This window comes from Bombina bombina, chromosome 4 (assembly GCF_027579735.1).
Source record: "Bombina bombina isolate aBomBom1 chromosome 4, aBomBom1.pri, whole genome shotgun sequence".
NCBI lineage: Eukaryota > Metazoa > Chordata > Amphibia > Anura > Bombinatoridae > Bombina > Bombina bombina.
In genome coordinates, this window is record NC_069502.1 from 480,457,197 (window position 1) to 480,474,660 (window position 17,464).

Genomic DNA, 17,464 nt, shown 5'->3' on the forward strand with positions numbered 1-17,464 from the left:
CAGTAAATATAGATTTCCTTCCATAAGGCAGGGAGAGTTCACAACTTCATTCCTTACTGTTGGGAAATACAACACCTGGCCACCAGGAGGAGGCAAAGACACCCCAGCCAAAGGCTTAAATATCCCTCCCACTTCCCCCATCCCCCAGTCATTCTTTGCCTTTAGTCACTATAGGAGGTAGCAGAGAAATGTTAGAAGATTTGGATAGTCCTGTAATGGGTATGTTCCCTTCGAGAAAAGACTGGAGTTTTAAGTAATAATGTCAACCTTTCAGTGAGAGTATTGATCAAAGTTAGAGTCTGGAGATGCAGGGAAAGTTTTTCTGCGAACCCATCCAGACTGTCGCTAACAACTCCTTAGCAATCAGTGTTGACGAGTTTCACTGCTTGCTACTACACACTACTACACTTGAGATGCTGTGCCTGTTCCATAGCATGGATCCTGGAGGGTAAGACCGTTTTTTATATATACAATTTTAAACGCTATACAGGGTCACATTGTGACTCCTTTATACCTCGATAGGATCAATGGTTAATATCTCCTTCATGGAGATTATTTGAACAGTTCGGGGTATATACAAAGCTATGGAGGACTCTGATACTACATTAGAAGGTTCCGCTCCTTCTGTAGTGATTAATAATTCCTGTTTATATTGTGAGGAGGCTGTGGTTTTCCCGCCTGCTCAATTTTGTTCCATTTGCCTAAACACTGTTCTAAAGTCTAAGAAGGGAGACAAGCCTGCTAATACTCATAGTGCTATTAGCCCTTCTGAGCCGTCTACTTCTCAGGAATCTGGGTCCCGAGAAATTAATACCCTTTCTACATTACCCGCTCCACATGCAGTTCCCCGCGGCTCAACTAATCCTCCATTTGGAGGGGGCTTTTTTCCAGCAGACTTTACCGCACAGTTACAATCGGCAGTGTCTGTGGCCCTGAGTGCCTTACCTCGCTCTAACAAATGCAAGAGAAAGGTTAAATATAGTTCTCCTGACCTAGAGTCATCTAAATATTTGTCGTATTTAGCTACTATATCTCAGCTATCCGAGGATGAGTTAACCTCTGTAGCTTCAGAGGGTAAACTTTCTAAGTTGGAGACTTCAGTTACTAAACCTCCTTCAGCGGAGGAACCCTCCTTTAGATTTAAAAATGAGCATCTGCGGTTTTTATTAAAGGAGGTTCTGTCTACTCTAGAGGTTCCAGAGGCTACACTCCCTGAGGAGCCTAAGATCCCTAAATTAGACAGGGTTTACGAAGATAGGAAGGTTCCTCTGACTTTTCCTGTGCCAGTTAAGATCGCGAACATTATTAGTAACGAATGGGAAAGAGTAGGAACTTCTTTTTCCCCCTTGTCTACTTTTAGAAAATTATTCCCAGTCCCTGACTCCATGCTGGCTAAGCATACTACTATTGCTCTGGAGGATAGTTATTCTTTTAGAGAGCCTATTGATAAAAAGATGGAAACTTTTCTGAGGAAGATGTTTCAACATATAGGGTTTTTTCAACCGGCGGCAGCTGTAGCAGTTACCTACTGGTGCGACACTCTGTCGGAGATCATTGAAGTGGAGACTCCCCTCAAGGATATTCAGGAGAGAATTGCTAACTCCTTCCTCTGTGACACAAATATGCAGATTATTCGCATAAATGCAAAGGCTGCTGGCTTTGCGGTTCTAGCCCACCGGGCTCTCTGTTTGAAGTCTTGGTCTGCGGATATGAGTTCTAAATCCAGACTCCTTTCTCTTCCCTTTAAGGGGAAGATTTTATTTGGTCCAGGACTGGACTCCAATATCTCTACAGTTACCGGAGGGAAAGGTGCCTAAGGGGACGCCAAATGTCTAATTTTCGTTCCTTTCATGCTGACAAGTCGTAATGACAGCAGTCCTCTTCCAAGTCCGAGCAGCCCAAGAGTAATTGGAAGCCATCTCACTCCTGGATTAAGTCCAAACAAACTAAGAAGCCCACCAAGAACAAATCATCATGAAGGTGCAGACCCCGATCCGGGATCGGATCGAGTAGGGGGCAGACTGTCTCTTTTTTTAGACGCTTAGTTCCAGGATGTACAGGATTCTTGGGTCCTGGCGTATGTATCTCAAGGATACAGGATAGGATTCAAGTCTCGTCCGCCCAGGGGCAGATTCCTACTCTCGAGTCTTTCGACAAGACCAGAAAAGAGGGCTGCCTTCCCGGTACCTACAGCAGAAAGAGGTTTGGCATTTTATTCAAACCTTTTGGTGGTTCCAAAGAAGGAGGAAACTTTTAATCATGCCTCTGGTTCAGGAAGGACAGTTTATGACCACTATAGACCTGAAGGATGCATAGGGAACCTTTTCAGTTCCTAAGGTTTGCTTTTCTGGATCAGAACTACCAGTTTATAGCTCTTCCATTTGGCCTAGCTACTGCTCCAAGGATATTTACAAAGGTTCTGGTGGCTCTTCAAGCCGTTGCCAGAACACGAGGTATTGCAGTAGCACTTTACCTCGAATATATCTTGTTACAGGCACCATCTTTTCATCTAATGGAAGAGTCCATTCTCAGTGTTCTTTGATCACATGAATGGAAGATAAACTTGGAAAATAATTTTCTTACTCCAAGTACAAGGGTGAATTTCCTGGGAAATATAATAGACTCCATATCCATGAAAATATTCCTCACAAATCAGACGTTGCTAACTAACTTCTGCATGTCTTGGCCTCCTTGAGACCCTCAGTGGCTCAGTGTATGGAGATAATCGGACTTATGGTGTCCTGCATGGACATCATTCCTTTTGCCAGATTACATCTCAGACCCTTACAACTATGCATGCTGAGACAATGGAACGGCGACCATTCAGATATGTCTCAACAGATTGTGCTGGTCAGGCTGTTGAGAGACTCGCTCTCCTGGTGGCTCTGTCCAGAGTATCTGTCCAAAGGCACGTGCTTTTTGAGACCCTCCTGAGAGATTGTGACTACGGACGCAAGACTTTCTGGCTGGGGAGCTGTTTAGGCTGCCAAGAAGGCACAAGATCTGTGGACTCAGGAGGAGTCTTCCCTTCCGATCAATATTTTGGAACTCCGGGCAATCTTGCCTTGAAGGCTTGGCTCCTTCTGGGTTCGTCCCAGTTTATCAGATTCCAATCAGACAATATAACCTTGGTTGCTTATATCAACCATGAAGGGGGAACGAGAAGTTCTTTGGAGATGAGAGAAGTATCTCAGATACTAGAGTGGGCAGAGACTCACAAATGTACGCTGTCAGCGATCCACTCCGGGTGTGGACAACTGGGAAGAGGACTTCCTCAGCAGGCAATTCTTTCACCCAGGGGAATGGTCTCTTCACCTCAAGGTGTTTGCAGAGATATGCAGCGAGTGGGGAATGCCGGAGATAGATCTCATGGCATCCCATCTCAATACCAAGCTACACAGGTACGGGTCGAGGTTGAGGGATCCTCAGGTGGAATTGATAGATGCCCTATCAGTACCATGGAGGTTCAGTCTCATATCTCTTTTTTCTCAATTACTGCTTCTCCCTCCCTCGCTCTCATCAAGCAGGAGTGAGCATCTGTGATTTTGATTGCTCTGTCGTGGCTTTGAAGAACGTGGTTTGTGGATCTGGTGGGGATGTCCTCATCTCAGTGGAGGTTACCTTGTTGCAGAGATCTGCTGATACAGGGTCCCTTCATTCTTCAAAATCTAGATTCTCTGAGGATGACTGCTTGGAGATTGAACGCTTAGTCTTAGCCAAGTGAGGGTTTTCTGAGAGTGTTATCGATGCTCTGGTTCAAGCTCGTAAGCCAGTTACTTGTAGTATCCACCATAACGTGTGGAGGGCTTACTTGTACTGGTTTGAAGAGCGTGGTTTTTCCTCGCATAGGGTAACCAGAATTTTAGCTTTCCTCCAGGATGGACTGGAGAAGGGCCTATCTGCTAGTTCCCTGAAGGGACAGATATCAGCCTTGTCGGTGTTACTGCACAACAGATTGACTGAGCTTCCGGATGTGCAGTCCTTTGTTAAGGCTCTGGCTAGGATCAGACCTGTGTTTAGATTTGGGGCTCTACCTTGGAGCCTCAATCTTGTTCTTAGTGTTTTCAAGCAGGCTTCATTTGAGCCTATGCATACTGTAGACATTAAATTGTTATCTTGGAAGGTTCTTTTTTTTGTTGGCTATTGCCTCTGTGCGCAGTTTCTGAGATTTCTGCTTTGCAATGTGATCCCCCTTATCTGGTTTTTAATGCTGATAATGCGGTTTTATGTACTAAACTAGGGTTCCTCCCTAAGGTGGTGTTGAATCGTAAAATGTATATGTAGTTCGTGCCTTGAAGTTCTATCTTCAGGCTACTAAGGAATTCAGACAATCTTCCTATTTGTTTGTCATCTATACGGGGAAGCGTAAGGGGCAGAAGGCTACTACAACTTCTCTATCTTTCTGGTTGAGGAGTTTCATCCGCTTAGCTTATGAGACAGCGGGACGACAGCCTCCTGAGAGGATAATGGCTCATTCCACTAGAGCAGTGGCTTTCTCTTGGGCTTTTAAGAACGAAGCCTCAATGGATCAGATTTGTAATGCGGCTACCTGGTCCTCCTTATACACTTTTTCTAAATTTTACAAGTTTGATGTGTTTGCTTCGGCTGAAGCAGCTTTTAGGAGAAAAGTTTTGTAGGCTGTGGTGCCCTCAGAATAGGGCCTGCCTCTTCTTTTTCTGTTCTCTCCCATCATTCGCTCAGTGTCCTCTGGAGCTTGGGTATAGTTTTCCCAAAATTAAGGAATGAAGTCATGGACTCTCCCTGCCTTATGGAAGGAAAACATAATTATGTTCACCAGATAAATTCCTTTCCTTCCTGGCAGGGAGAGTCCACAAACCCGCCCGTAATTTATTTTTTTGATGGGCGTCTCCCTTTTTTATGTTATTTCTTCTGGCACCTTTTATACCATGATGTTTCTCCTACTTTTCCTTGTTCCCTCGGCAGAATGACTTGGGGATAGGGGAAGTAGGAGGGATATTTAAGCCTTTGGCTGGGGTGTCTTTGCCTCCTCCTGGTGGCCAGGTGTTGTATTTCCCAACAGTAAGGAATGAAGTCGTGGACTCTCCCTGCCAGGAAGGAAAGGAATTTATCTTGTAAGCATAAATTATGTTATTTATATACATATATATGTATGCATTAATATGGGTATATACACATATAAACACACAAATATATATTCATATATATATATATATATATAAAATTTGCTGCCCTTCACTGCATGACTTGCCCCCTTTGCTGTGCTAGGTTCTCATGCCGTGTCTGACGGTATGAGAACGAGGCTCCCATTGGAGCCTATGGAAGCACACTCTGGTGAGCACAAAGCTTCCATGCAAATTGAACGCAAGGTCACAAATGCATGCGCTGGTATTACTAGTGGAGCACAAATATTGTGCTTGCAAAAGTTTAATTTTGCACTCCACTCGTAATCTTGCCCTTAATACTTTATTAATGAAAAGTTATGCAAGTGAGAGACAGCAGCAGGGCCGCCATCAGGGGGTGACAGGGGTGACTCCTGTCAGGGGCCCAATGGGCCAGGGGGGCCCCATGAGGCAATTTATTTTTAAATTTTGGCAGACACCAGTGGGTACTACAGCAGAGTGCTAATTGAGCATGGGGATTGCTATTACAAGGATTAAAGTATTAGCATTTGAGGGGATTTCTGAGTGTGCACTAAACCACTATGCACAGTGTGAGACAGACATGGCACTTTGTACAGTGTGTGCCTGAGTCAGATGGCAGATCACTTTCATTTCCAGAGGAGGTAGGACTTAGCAAATGTTTTTTATTTCTTTGTTCAATTTTGGATTGTAATGTCAGTGTGGTAGTAGTTGTATGGTGGGGCCAGGGGTCCGTAAAAACATATTTTTTTAGCAGCAGTGTATTTATGATTATTTGACAATGCTGTAGAAATTCTATATTTAAAACCATGTAGAAATGTTTCCTCCTCAATACACAAATGGTAGGTGCCCTTTTGGCAGATATGCATTTTTATATATACAGTATATATATATATATATATATATATATATATATATATATATATATATATATATATATACATATATATACATATATACATTACATTCCAGTTTACTGCCCATTTATGCAAGGACTTTCCAGATGCAAGGAGGCATGTTATCTATGAATTTTACATCTGCATAACATGTTATACTCTGACTAAGATTGCTCAGTGTTTGAAATGAGACAGGTTAACTTAAAACTGTTCAGTTTACACTACAGCTGACTTAATTTTGAAATACATACCAACAAATCTAAATCCTGCATTTAACAAGATCTAATGGTATGAGTACCACAGCTTATGGTTCCACCAAGACCATATAGAGTACAGCATTTTCAAAATCCATAAGTACAGCTGACAGATGGGAACATTTGTACACTATATTTGAAGTGGTGCTCTTGGTTGGGGAATATGGAGAAAAATCAAACAAACATATGTCAACCTTTTAAAAGTACTTTTCTTCATCTAGCCATCTACCCAGATCATTAATGTACAATTTTGAATTCACATAATTATTATTTTTTTGCACATTTACAAATAGGATTCTTTAAAAAGTGATCTCTTCATTTCTGCAATTTTTTTATCATGCATGTCACACACTGTTGATTTAGGGGATGTAAGGTGCATAAATGTTTCCTCCTGTGAGTGTTTCTGTGGGTGTCTGTGTTTGTCTTTGTGCTTTGGTTTGTGTCTCTATGAGTGTATTTTTTTCTGTGGGTCTCTCTGTGAGGGTGGGTGTGTATGTCTTTGTGCATTTTCTGTGGATGTCTGTGAGGGTGTGTGCATATGTCTTTGAGCTTTTTCTATGGGTGTCTCTGTGAGGGTGTGTGTATATGCTTGTCTTTGTGTATTTTCTCTGGATGCCTCTGTGAAGGTGGGTGTGTGTATGTATGTATGTCTGTGTTTTCTGTGGATGTCTCTGTGAGGGTGTGTGTTTTCTGTGGGTGTCTCTGTGAGGGTGTGTGTATCTCTTTGTGTGTTTTTTGAGGATGTCTCAGTGAAGGGGTGTGTATGTATGTCTTTCTGTGTTTTATGTGGTTGTCTCTCTGTGTGTGTATGTCTTTCTGTGTTTTCTGTGGGTGTCTCTGTGTGTGAGTGTGTGTGTATGTCTTTGTGTGTTTTCTGAGGCTGTCTCTGCCGGTGTTTCCTTGGGTGTATGTGCAAGTTTGAGTTTGTGTGTGTGTCCATTGTCTGTTCCTTTTTAGGACATTTTGACCTTACTAATAATTATTCACATCTTTCTACAGACTTTGAGACTATTGAGACCTTTCCGGAAGTCGACAATCTACCATTTAACCTTTAAGTTATTGTTTAGGCAGTTCAGGCCCCTTCCTTTCAGCCACTGCATGCTGTTGTCATCATTAAGTTGGCATCTTCCTTTACAAAAAGATAATTAGAACTCCATATTTTGTTTTCTAAATCTCCTTTTTTTACAAAACTGTAGTTTACCTCATTACTTGTTAGCTCATTGTAAACAAGTGTTGAGTGTCTGTTTGGGTGTCTGAGTGTGTTTCTTTGCGTGTCTATATGTGAATCCTTATGTGTGAGTGTGTGTGTGTATGTGTGTTTCAGTGTATGAGGGTGTCTGTATATTTGTATGTTACTACCTTTACAACATTTCCAAGTTTAAATAGACATATACATTTTAGTCACTTGGTCAAAAATTGCACATTTCAAAGGAGGGGGGGGGGGGCCTGATCAATGGTTAAGTCAGGGGCCCCAAAATTTCTTTTGGCTGCCCTGGACAGTAGCAGACATCAACCTCTCAGTAAAGGTGGGTGAAAGAGAACCCAGCTCATTTGAAAGCCAGTTACTGCAGTATATATGAATACAATTAGGGGTCGATTTATCAAAGGCTTTGCAAACTTTTTGACCCACTACGGCTGCAGGTTCTCACAAGAGAACCTACACGCCGTATTTAACAAGCAGCGGTCATGAGACCGCTGCTTCCCTAATCTTTCGTCAAATTCAATCTCCATGGTCTAGTCCGTCTGGGGAGATCGACAACTCCTGCCCGCGGGTGATTGGCTGAGCGCGGGCAGGGGGCGGGATTGCACGCAAGCCCAAAATAGCGCTCATGTGCGATGCTGAATTCTGCCAGAGGAATTCAACCCGCCAGAGGCGAGCTGTGGCGGACAGGGGCGCACATACCCGCCCCTTAACATTTTACAGGTATCAGCTGCTTCCCTGAGTGCATTGTCCTTATAAATCTCAATTTGTTACTTGCCTATATATTGTTTAGGTCTATAGATATCTATTTACACTATCTTGATTGTAGTTCTGTCCCTCTGCTACATGTTTTACGAAAGTGGTCAATTCTCAGATTGTTTTCTAAAAAATTGTTTCTGTCAGGTCAAGTATACAGATTTTTAACATGGTTTTAGCTGGGGTCCTTATGTATTACATTGAAAATTCTAAGGAAATCAGAAAACTGATAACCTTCAATGCATTTTTGGTTCAGAAAGGAAAGAGACTTTGCTAGCAAGCTAGATTATTTGTTTCATATTATGGCTTGTGAAAAAAAAGGCTGTAAAATATTTATACATAGTAAAACAACTTTATTATATGCATTATATTTTCGTTGTTTATTTGGCCTCTTTTCATGTAATTTAGCTCTGCAAATTGTGCATTTTCTAATTTTCAGAACTGGAAATGCAAACTGAATATTTGTCAAGGCTAACAATGCTACATATATGTTCCTAATTGGCTTCAGCAAAAAACAATGCAGTTTATACAGACTGTGACTAGCCTTGTCTTCTCCAGAAGCAAGGCCTTAATGGCTTCTCCAAATAAGGCAAATAGTGAGTGGAGTTTGGCTATTGAAAAATAGTTGCAGCAAACAACGTGCTAATTTGTTTTAAAACATATTAATACTTGGTTGATATTTTATGCTATTTATTCTGTAGCAATACAACAGTCCCTTTAGGGTTCTTCTATCAGAGCTACAGCTTCACTATGGGCCATTTACAGTGATGACTTTGATCTATTGCAGACTTCCTTGCGTATGTTCATTACAGTTTACTATATTAAAGGAACACTGTACACTACATTTTTCTTTGCATAAATGTTTTGTAGACGATCCATTTATATAACCCATCTGGGAGTGTTTTTGTAACAATGTATAGTTTTGCTTATTTTTTAATAACATTGTGTTGAGTTTGAGACTCTTAACCAAACCCAAAAGTATCAGATGTATACGGAAGTCTACAGACTCCTGCTGGCTCCTGTTTATGTAATGGGGCTTTTCATATGCAGGGGAGGGAGCAGGGTCTGCTCTTCCTGCTTTCTCAGCACATTTCAGTGGGTGCCCCAGCCTAACCTCGTCAACAGTGATAAACTGGGAGCTTCTAATGAACTTTTAAAAAGGTTTTATACTGGATTTTTAGATCAGTATCTGTGCATATTCTTCTTTCTAGTAGTGTCTATTGCATACAGTTATATGAAAATTGGTGTATACTGTCCCTTTAATGTTTTTTTATAAGCAGCATTGGGTAAGAAACTGTTCTTGGCAAGGAGTTTTTATTCATAACTTCAATTAAACTTTCATGATTCAGATAGGGCATGTCATTTTAAAAAACTTTCCAATTTACTTTTATCATCAACTTTGCTTTGTTCTCTTGGTATTAGTTGAAAGCTAAACATAGGTAGGCTCATATGTTAATTTCTAAGCCCTTGGATGCAGCCTCTTATCTAAATGCATTTGACAGTTTTTCACAGTTAGAGGACGTTAGTTCATGTGTGCCATATAGATAACATCATGTTCACGCCCGTAGAGTTACTTATGAGAGGGCATTGATTGGCTAAAATTCCAGTCTGTCAAAATAAGTGAAATAAGGGGGCTGTCAGAAGATGCTTAGATACAAGGTAATCACAGAGATAAAAGTATATTTATATAACCGGTCGGTTATGCATACCTAGGGAATAGGTAACAAAAAGGTTTATCTATCTTTTTAAACCATAACAATTCTGAAATAGACTGTCCCTTTAATAAGAATATGGCAAAAGACAGTATTTCTACTCATGTTAAATGTTATTGTTGGAGGTGATCTTTTTTCTCCCCTCACACATTTGCGAATAATATTTTCCAAGGCTTAGGCACTTATATGTGGTGATATGAGAGATATTCAAGCCACAAGAATAACATCAAATAATTCCTTTCTGTAGGATGTGGTAAATACACAATATCCTTTCTGTTGGAGAAAGCCATAATGTAAATGTGTTTTTACATTTGAAACTCCTTTGTTTTATCCTGTAAAGTTAGCTCTTTATTCTTACTTACTTGAAGGAGCGTAATAAAAAATAAACTACACTGTTTCAGTAGGGCAGATTTTTATTTACATTTTTTATATAGCCTTAAAAATTAAACTGCCCTAACAAAATAATGCAATTTATTTATTTGTTTTATTGTAATGTGCTTTTAACCTATCATCTGCCTCCCACACAGTTGCTTTTAACTCATTTGATGGTGGCCAGACACTGGAAAATATAAAGTCACAACATTGTTCACTTGAAGATTCAGGGGTTGTAAATGCCGCTCTGGGAATGATATTTATTGTCAGTCTCTTCTTGCCTATAACCTAATCTTAGAAATATATTTTATATATTAGTGCAAGTGGGTGTGTTCATTGTGTGTTATGTCAAAACCTCTAATTTATTATGGTTTTAACGTTCACCTGTTTATTGAGATTCTTATTAAGGTAGGAATAATGTTTTATCATAAAACGTTTTAACCACTTTAGGGATTTAATTGTATTTGTATACCCGAAGGGTGATTGTGTTTTGAGAATGGACAGGCTTAAGATGACTTTGGTATCTTAATGTAGTTTAGGAGCTATTGTAGACATTTATTGTTTTTGGTCTTTAGTTTAAACAACTCTAGATGCTAGTGCAAGACCTCTTTTTTTCTTGATTTTATATATATGTATGTACAGTATATATAATGTACTATCCCGTTATTGGTTGTATCTGACCTTTTTCTTCAGACTAAAAAAAAATGATTTGTATAATATTCTTACTTGTTTATATACTCTGTAAAATTAATGAACCCTAGAAGTCTCAGGCTGTTGTATTTTTGTATGTCCCCACCTATGTTGTGACTATTGACTCTTGGGTGGAGAAAAGTATTCAGGTAGCAGTCTTCAGCTAAATCTATGAATGTCATTACTGTTTTTGTTTTGTTGCTTAAGTTTTATTTCTTGGGCAACAACATTTTCACAAATTCGGAACTTTATATACAATAACAGTTTATGATTTTTGTTATTATTTTCACTTAAAGGGATGTGAAACCCAACATTCTTTTTAGATTCATACAAAGCATATAAAAGTTTTCAATTTATTTCTATTATCAAATTTGTTTTGTTCTTATAGTGTTCTTTGCTGAAGAGATTCTTATGTAGATATCTTGCACATGTCTGGAGCACTACATGACGGGTAAAAGGGCTGCCATTTAGTGCTCTTTCAAATGTATAACATTCTTGCAAAATTGCTACCATAATGCTGCAGACATGTGCACATCCATGCTTTTCAACAAAGGATATCAAAGGAACAAATACAGTTTATTAATAGAAGTTGGAAAGTTGTTTAAAATCATATGCTCTATCTGAATGACAATGTTTGGGTTTTATGTCCCTTTAAAAAATACATGGACTCCAGGACAGGTTATAAAATGATCATATAGTGTTTAGAAAATTGGCATAACTATTGGAAATATACTTTATATTATTTTGGAAATTTATTTAAGGCACTGCTCTATATAATGCTAAAAATATATATATTAAATAATGGCTATTCTAATGCACAATACAACCTAAATATAGTGTTTCCTTGTCCCTTTATGAACTTGTTGATAGAGATTGATTTTAATTTGTGCAGTTTGTTCCTGAAATATCCATGCTGCATAAGGCAATCTATTAAAATATTTTGTTTTCCTTAAAACCAGATTTGCAGATTGCAACACCACCTATCAGCAGGAGAGTATCAGCCGGATCTGCTTTCAGATGTACCCACTGTGTTTATATCCCCATGCAGCCAACCTCCCTGTGACAAACTCTCTGAAGTGGTGCAGCTGTGTGGAGGCAAAGTATCTAAGACTCTGCGTAAAGCCAAGATCTGTATCGGGCAGTTTAATGGAAAAAAAACACCTGACATGCAGAGCATCTCAGAAAAATGGCTACTTGGTAAGATATGAACAGTATTTACTTCACAATCCTTCCTTATACACTTCATTTCTTTCATAAGGGGGTGAGTGTTCACGATCCATTACGCATGGGATTCACTTCCTAGCCACAAGGAGGTGGCAAAGTTTCCCAAAAACCCTAAAGAGCACTTTATCCCTTACACCTGGGTGAAGAATTAAAATGGTCTTCAGTTTTTTCATTGGAGAGGGGTTCTCAGACTAATTTGAGACTTGTTTGAGACAGAGGGGAGATTGGAGTATGAGGCAGTGACACAATTACTCCCCCTGAAAGAGTTAGTCACAAGCCTGCTACAGATGTCGCAAGGACAGGTCCATAGCCTCCTACTTTTGGGTCATCGATATACTAACTTAAAGGGACACTGAACCCAAATTTTTTCTTTTGTGATTCATATAGAGCATGCAATTTTAAGCAACTTTCTAATTTACTCCTATTATCAATTTTTCTTCGTTCTCTTGCTATCTTTATTTGAAAAAGAAGGCATCTAAGCGTTTTTTTTTTTTGTTCAGGACTCTGGACAGCACTTTTTTATTGGTGGATGAATTTATCCACCAATCAGCAAGGACAACCCAGGTTGTTCACCAAAAATGGTCCGGCATCTAAACTTACATTCTTGCATTTCAAATAAAGATACCAAGAGAATGAATAAAATTTGATAATAAAAGTAAATTAGAAAGTTGCTTTCTAATTTGCTCTATCTGAATCACAAAAGAAAAAATTTGGGTTCAGTGTCCCTTTATATCATCTGCTGTTATGTGCTGAGCAGAGGTATCTTTATTGAATATACACAATATTTATGTTTGCCTAATATATGTTTTTTTATCTAAAATGTAAGCCTGATGTTTATTTTTATTTTACTTGATATGTGAGCTCCGTGTTACATAATTTAATCTGGCAACTCTTCTATTACTTGTGTTTTATATGTTATATGCACTTCACATCTCACTCTGGGTTCCATATGTAATAATTTTATATTAATAGCTGACTACCAGCGTTGGGTTAGCGCTCTCCATTTATTGAGGCCATTGGTTCTTGAGGCTAAGCACTATAATTTGTCAGCGGTTTGGTTAAATAATTTTCCTTCACTCTGTCACTAGCTTCTTTATGGATAGTGCTGCTAATGGGAGCGTAGGTGCAATTTCGTACTCCGTTCCCTGTTTTATGAGAAGCGATTTGCAGTGGGTAAGATTTGCAAAATATTTCTAGAACCAGCTTCTATACTTTATTTTAAAAGATTTTTTCTAATTTATGTCCCCCCCCCTTTATTTTGGACTTTGCTGCCTGAAGTCCCCAACAGTAATATTCTGTGGTCTCTTTAATATATTATGCTATACTGTACTTATTGTGTGGTAATTCCTGTCTGGATTTGCCTCGTGTTTTCTATGGAGTATTCTGGAGCTTTCCCAATTAATTTATTTGTAGAGCCTTTAGTGGGTAGATCCTCTGACCACTTATTTAAAGGGATATTAAACCCAAAAAATGTATTTCATGATTCAGATAGAGGATACAATTTTTAAAAAGTTTCTAATTTTACTTCTATTATAATTTTTTTTCATTCTTATGTTATTCTTTGTTGAAAAAATACCTAGGTAGGTAGCGTGCACATGCCTGAAGCACTACACAACAGGAAAAGGTTTTGCCATCTAGTGCCCCTGCTAATGTATAACATTGTTGCAAAACTGCTGCTATATAGTGCTGCAGACACGTGCACACTCTTGAGCTTACATTTCTGCTTTTCCACGAAGGATAACAAGAAAACTAAGAAAATTTGATAATAGAAGTGTCACGAATATCTCAGGATTCAGCTGCTAAGGAGTTAACGTTGTGTAGCTTGAACTCCAAAACAGTTATTTGTTGTCAAGAAGAATTGTAACTTGTGTTTTCTTTGAACTGCCAGGCCTATTTCCTAAATAGCCACCAAATGTTAGTGTGTATGCATTGAGTCATAAAGTCACTGAAGCTCTTAGTCACAGAGATACACAGGATAAAGTTTATGGCTTAAGATGTCAATAGAATGCCTGATGCAAAACAGGCCCTTCATTACAAAAACTGACCAGGTCACTGACAGGACATTGGTATATTATGTACATACAGGGAGTGCAGAATTATTAGGCAAATGAGTATTTTGACCACATCATCCTCTTTATGCATGTTGTCTTACTCCAAGCTGTATAGGCTCGAAAGCCTACTACCAATTAAGCATATTAGGTGATGTGCATCTCTGTAATGAGAAGGGGTGTGGCCTAATGACATCAACACCCTATATCAGGTGTGCATAATTATTAGGCAACTTCCTTTCCTTTGGCAAAATGGGTCAAAAGAAGGACTTGACAGGCTCAGAAAAGTAAAAAATAGTGAGATATCTTGCAGAGGGATGCAGCACTCTTAAAATTGCAAAGCTTCTGAAGCGTGATCATCAAACAATCAAGCGTTTCATTCAAAATAGTCAACAGGGTCGCAAGAAGCGTGTGGAAAAACCAAGGCGCAAAATAACTGCCATGAACTGAGAAAAGTCAAGCGTGCAGCTGCCAAGATGCCACTTGCCACCAGTTTGGCCATATTTCAGAGCTGCAACAAGGTGTGCAATACTCAGAGACATGGCCAAGGTAAGAAAGGCTGAAAGACGACCACCACTGAACAAGACACACAAGCTGAAACGTCAAGACTGGGCCAAGAAATATCTCAAGACTGATTTTTCTAAGGTTTTATGGACTGATGAAATGAAAGTGAGTCTTGATGGGCCAGATGGATGGGCCCGTGGCTGGATTGGTAAAGGGCAGAGAGCTCCAGTCCGACTCAGACGCCAGCAAGGTGGAGGTGGAGTACTGGTTTGGGCTGGTATCATCAAAGATGAGCTTGTGGGGCCTTTTCAGGTTGAGGATGGAGTCAAGCTCAACTCCCAGTCCTACTGCCAGTTTCTGGAAGACACCTTCTTCAAGCAGTGGTACAGGAAGAAGTCTGCATCCTTCAAGAAAAACATGATTTTCATGCAGGACAATGCTCCATCACACTCGTCCAAGTACTCCACAGCGTGGCTGGCAAGAAAGGGTATAAAAGAAGAAAATCTAATGACATGGCCTCCTTGTTCACCTGATCTGAACCCCATTGAGAACCTGTGGTCCATCATCAAATGTGAGATTTACAAGGAGGGAAAACAGTACACCTCTCTGAACAGTGTCTGGGAGGCTGTGGTTGCTGCTGCACGCAATGTTGATGGTGAACAGATCAAAACACTGACAGAATCCATGGATGGCAGGCTTTTGAGTGTCCTTGCAAAGAAAGGTGGCCATATTGGTCACTGATTTGTTTTTGTTTTGTTTTTGAATGTCAGAAATGTATATTTGTGAATGTTGAGATGTTATATTGGTTTCACTGGTAAAAATAAATAATTGAAATGGGTATATATTTGTTTTTTGTTAAGTTGCCTAATAATTATGCACAGTAATAGTCACCTGCACACACAGATATCCCCCTAAAATAGCTATAACTAAAAACAAATTAAAAACTACTTCCAAAACTATTCAGCTTTGATATTAATGAGTTTTTTGGGTTCATTGAGAACATGGTTGTTGTTCAATAATAAAATTAATCCTCAAAAATACAACTTGCCTAATAATTCTGCACTCCCTGTATGTGGGTTAAAACTGTTATAACCTAAAGGAAGGTAAATATGACAACCTATGGCATATTTGATATCAAACCGATAGTACAGATTAAGGGATTGCGGTTAACTCTTGCACCCACTAAACTGAATCACAAGCTTGCCTGGTGTGGCTAGATTGTGACCTTTTGGCAGAAAAGGGGGCTGATAACCCTTTCTGTGCCAAATAAGTGACTGGCGCAGGGTTGGATAACCTTGGTTCGTCACAAATTGGTGGGCAGCGGTGTGGATCATTTTTTTTTATTATTAGATTTTAGTGCTTGTGGATTTGCTAGTGTGAAAATCCCGGTACTAAAAGAAATTGTTTCTTACAATTTCCAAAGGCTAAAACTCAGTGCATTATATAGTCACACATTGCAAACAGTCCCCTTCCCTATTGTCTGTTTTTCTTTTCTATTTTATTTTTGCTATGGAGGCATACAAGCAGCGATCTAGAGAGGCACTTATACTCGTATGCCAGGAGCAGGATATTCCAATACGTTCAAAGAACAAAGATTTACTAATACAAGCTCTTGTTGAATATGATAACAGCCAAATCACACCAGTTGAAGTCCCAGGAGAGATATCTGCAGCTGTGGGCGGTGATTCTTCAGGATCTGGGGATCCATTGGACTGTTATTTGCAAACTGTTCTTAAACATATGGGCTCAGTGGATGCAAGTTTGCGCATGGAACTGATTACAAAGTTTTATGAAAGACAGGCTGCTGTGGATGAGAGAGAGGCTCTGGCAGCTGAAAGACAGGCTGCTGAACAACAGGCAGAGAGAGAGTATCAGCTACAGCTTGCACGGTTGGAGAGAGGGATGGTCTCACCTGTTGTTAGTGAACCTAGAGACCCCCCTGCTCCCAGAGTGCGTGCAGAGAATTTTCCCACCCTGGAGAAAGATGGAGATGTGGATGTATTCCTGCGTAGCTTTGAGAAAGTGTGCAGACAGTTCCAGTTGCCAAGGGAGCAGTGGGCCAAGTACCTTACCCCTGGCCTGAAAGGTCCTGCACTGGAGGCGTTTGCTGAACTACCCCCAGAGTTTGATCAGGACTATGATTCCATTAAAGCTTCACTACAGAGGAGATACAATCTTACTCCTGAGGTGTACAGGAAAAAAATCCGTTCTCTGCAGAAAGGTTTGTCAGAGAGCTATATTACAGCTGTTGGGAACTTGAGGACAGCCTTTAAACAGTGGGTCAGAGGATTAAAAGTTGCCACTATGGAGGAGCTGGAAGATTTGATTGTGAAGGAGCAATGTATGCAGCTGTGCCCAGCCGGAGTTCAAGAATGGGTTTTAGATCGGAAGCCCATAACAGCATTGGAAGCTGGTGAGCTGGCTGATTTTTACACAGCTAACAGGTCTCCAGAGAATGGGAGGAAATCCTTTTCTAAGGGGGGGATCCACCTGTAAAGGAGCTGCTGCACGACCCCCCTTCACAAAACCTGCTGTGCCTTTATCCAGTGTGTCTGCTCCCTCTGGGAAAGGAGGGGCGAGTGCTACATCTGGGCACAGGGATACCCGCAGATGTTTTGTTTGCAACAAAGTGGGCCACATCAGTTCCACTTGCCGAGAGAGGATTAACTTGGGGCAATCAGCTGGAG

General features: G+C 40.1%; 1 protein-coding gene across 1 annotated transcript in view; it reads left to right on the forward strand.

Annotated features, from left to right (window-relative positions):
- The window catches only part of MCPH1 (microcephalin 1), a 1,050,284-nt gene that overhangs the window by 983,769 nt on the left and 49,051 nt on the right, over window positions 1-17,464 (forward strand). Inside the window, exon 13 of the mRNA XM_053710372.1 lies at window positions 11,961-12,198. Coding sequence (XP_053566347.1) covers window positions 11,961-12,198 — 238 coding nt within the window. The remainder of the gene's footprint in view (window positions 1-11,960; window positions 12,199-17,464) is intronic.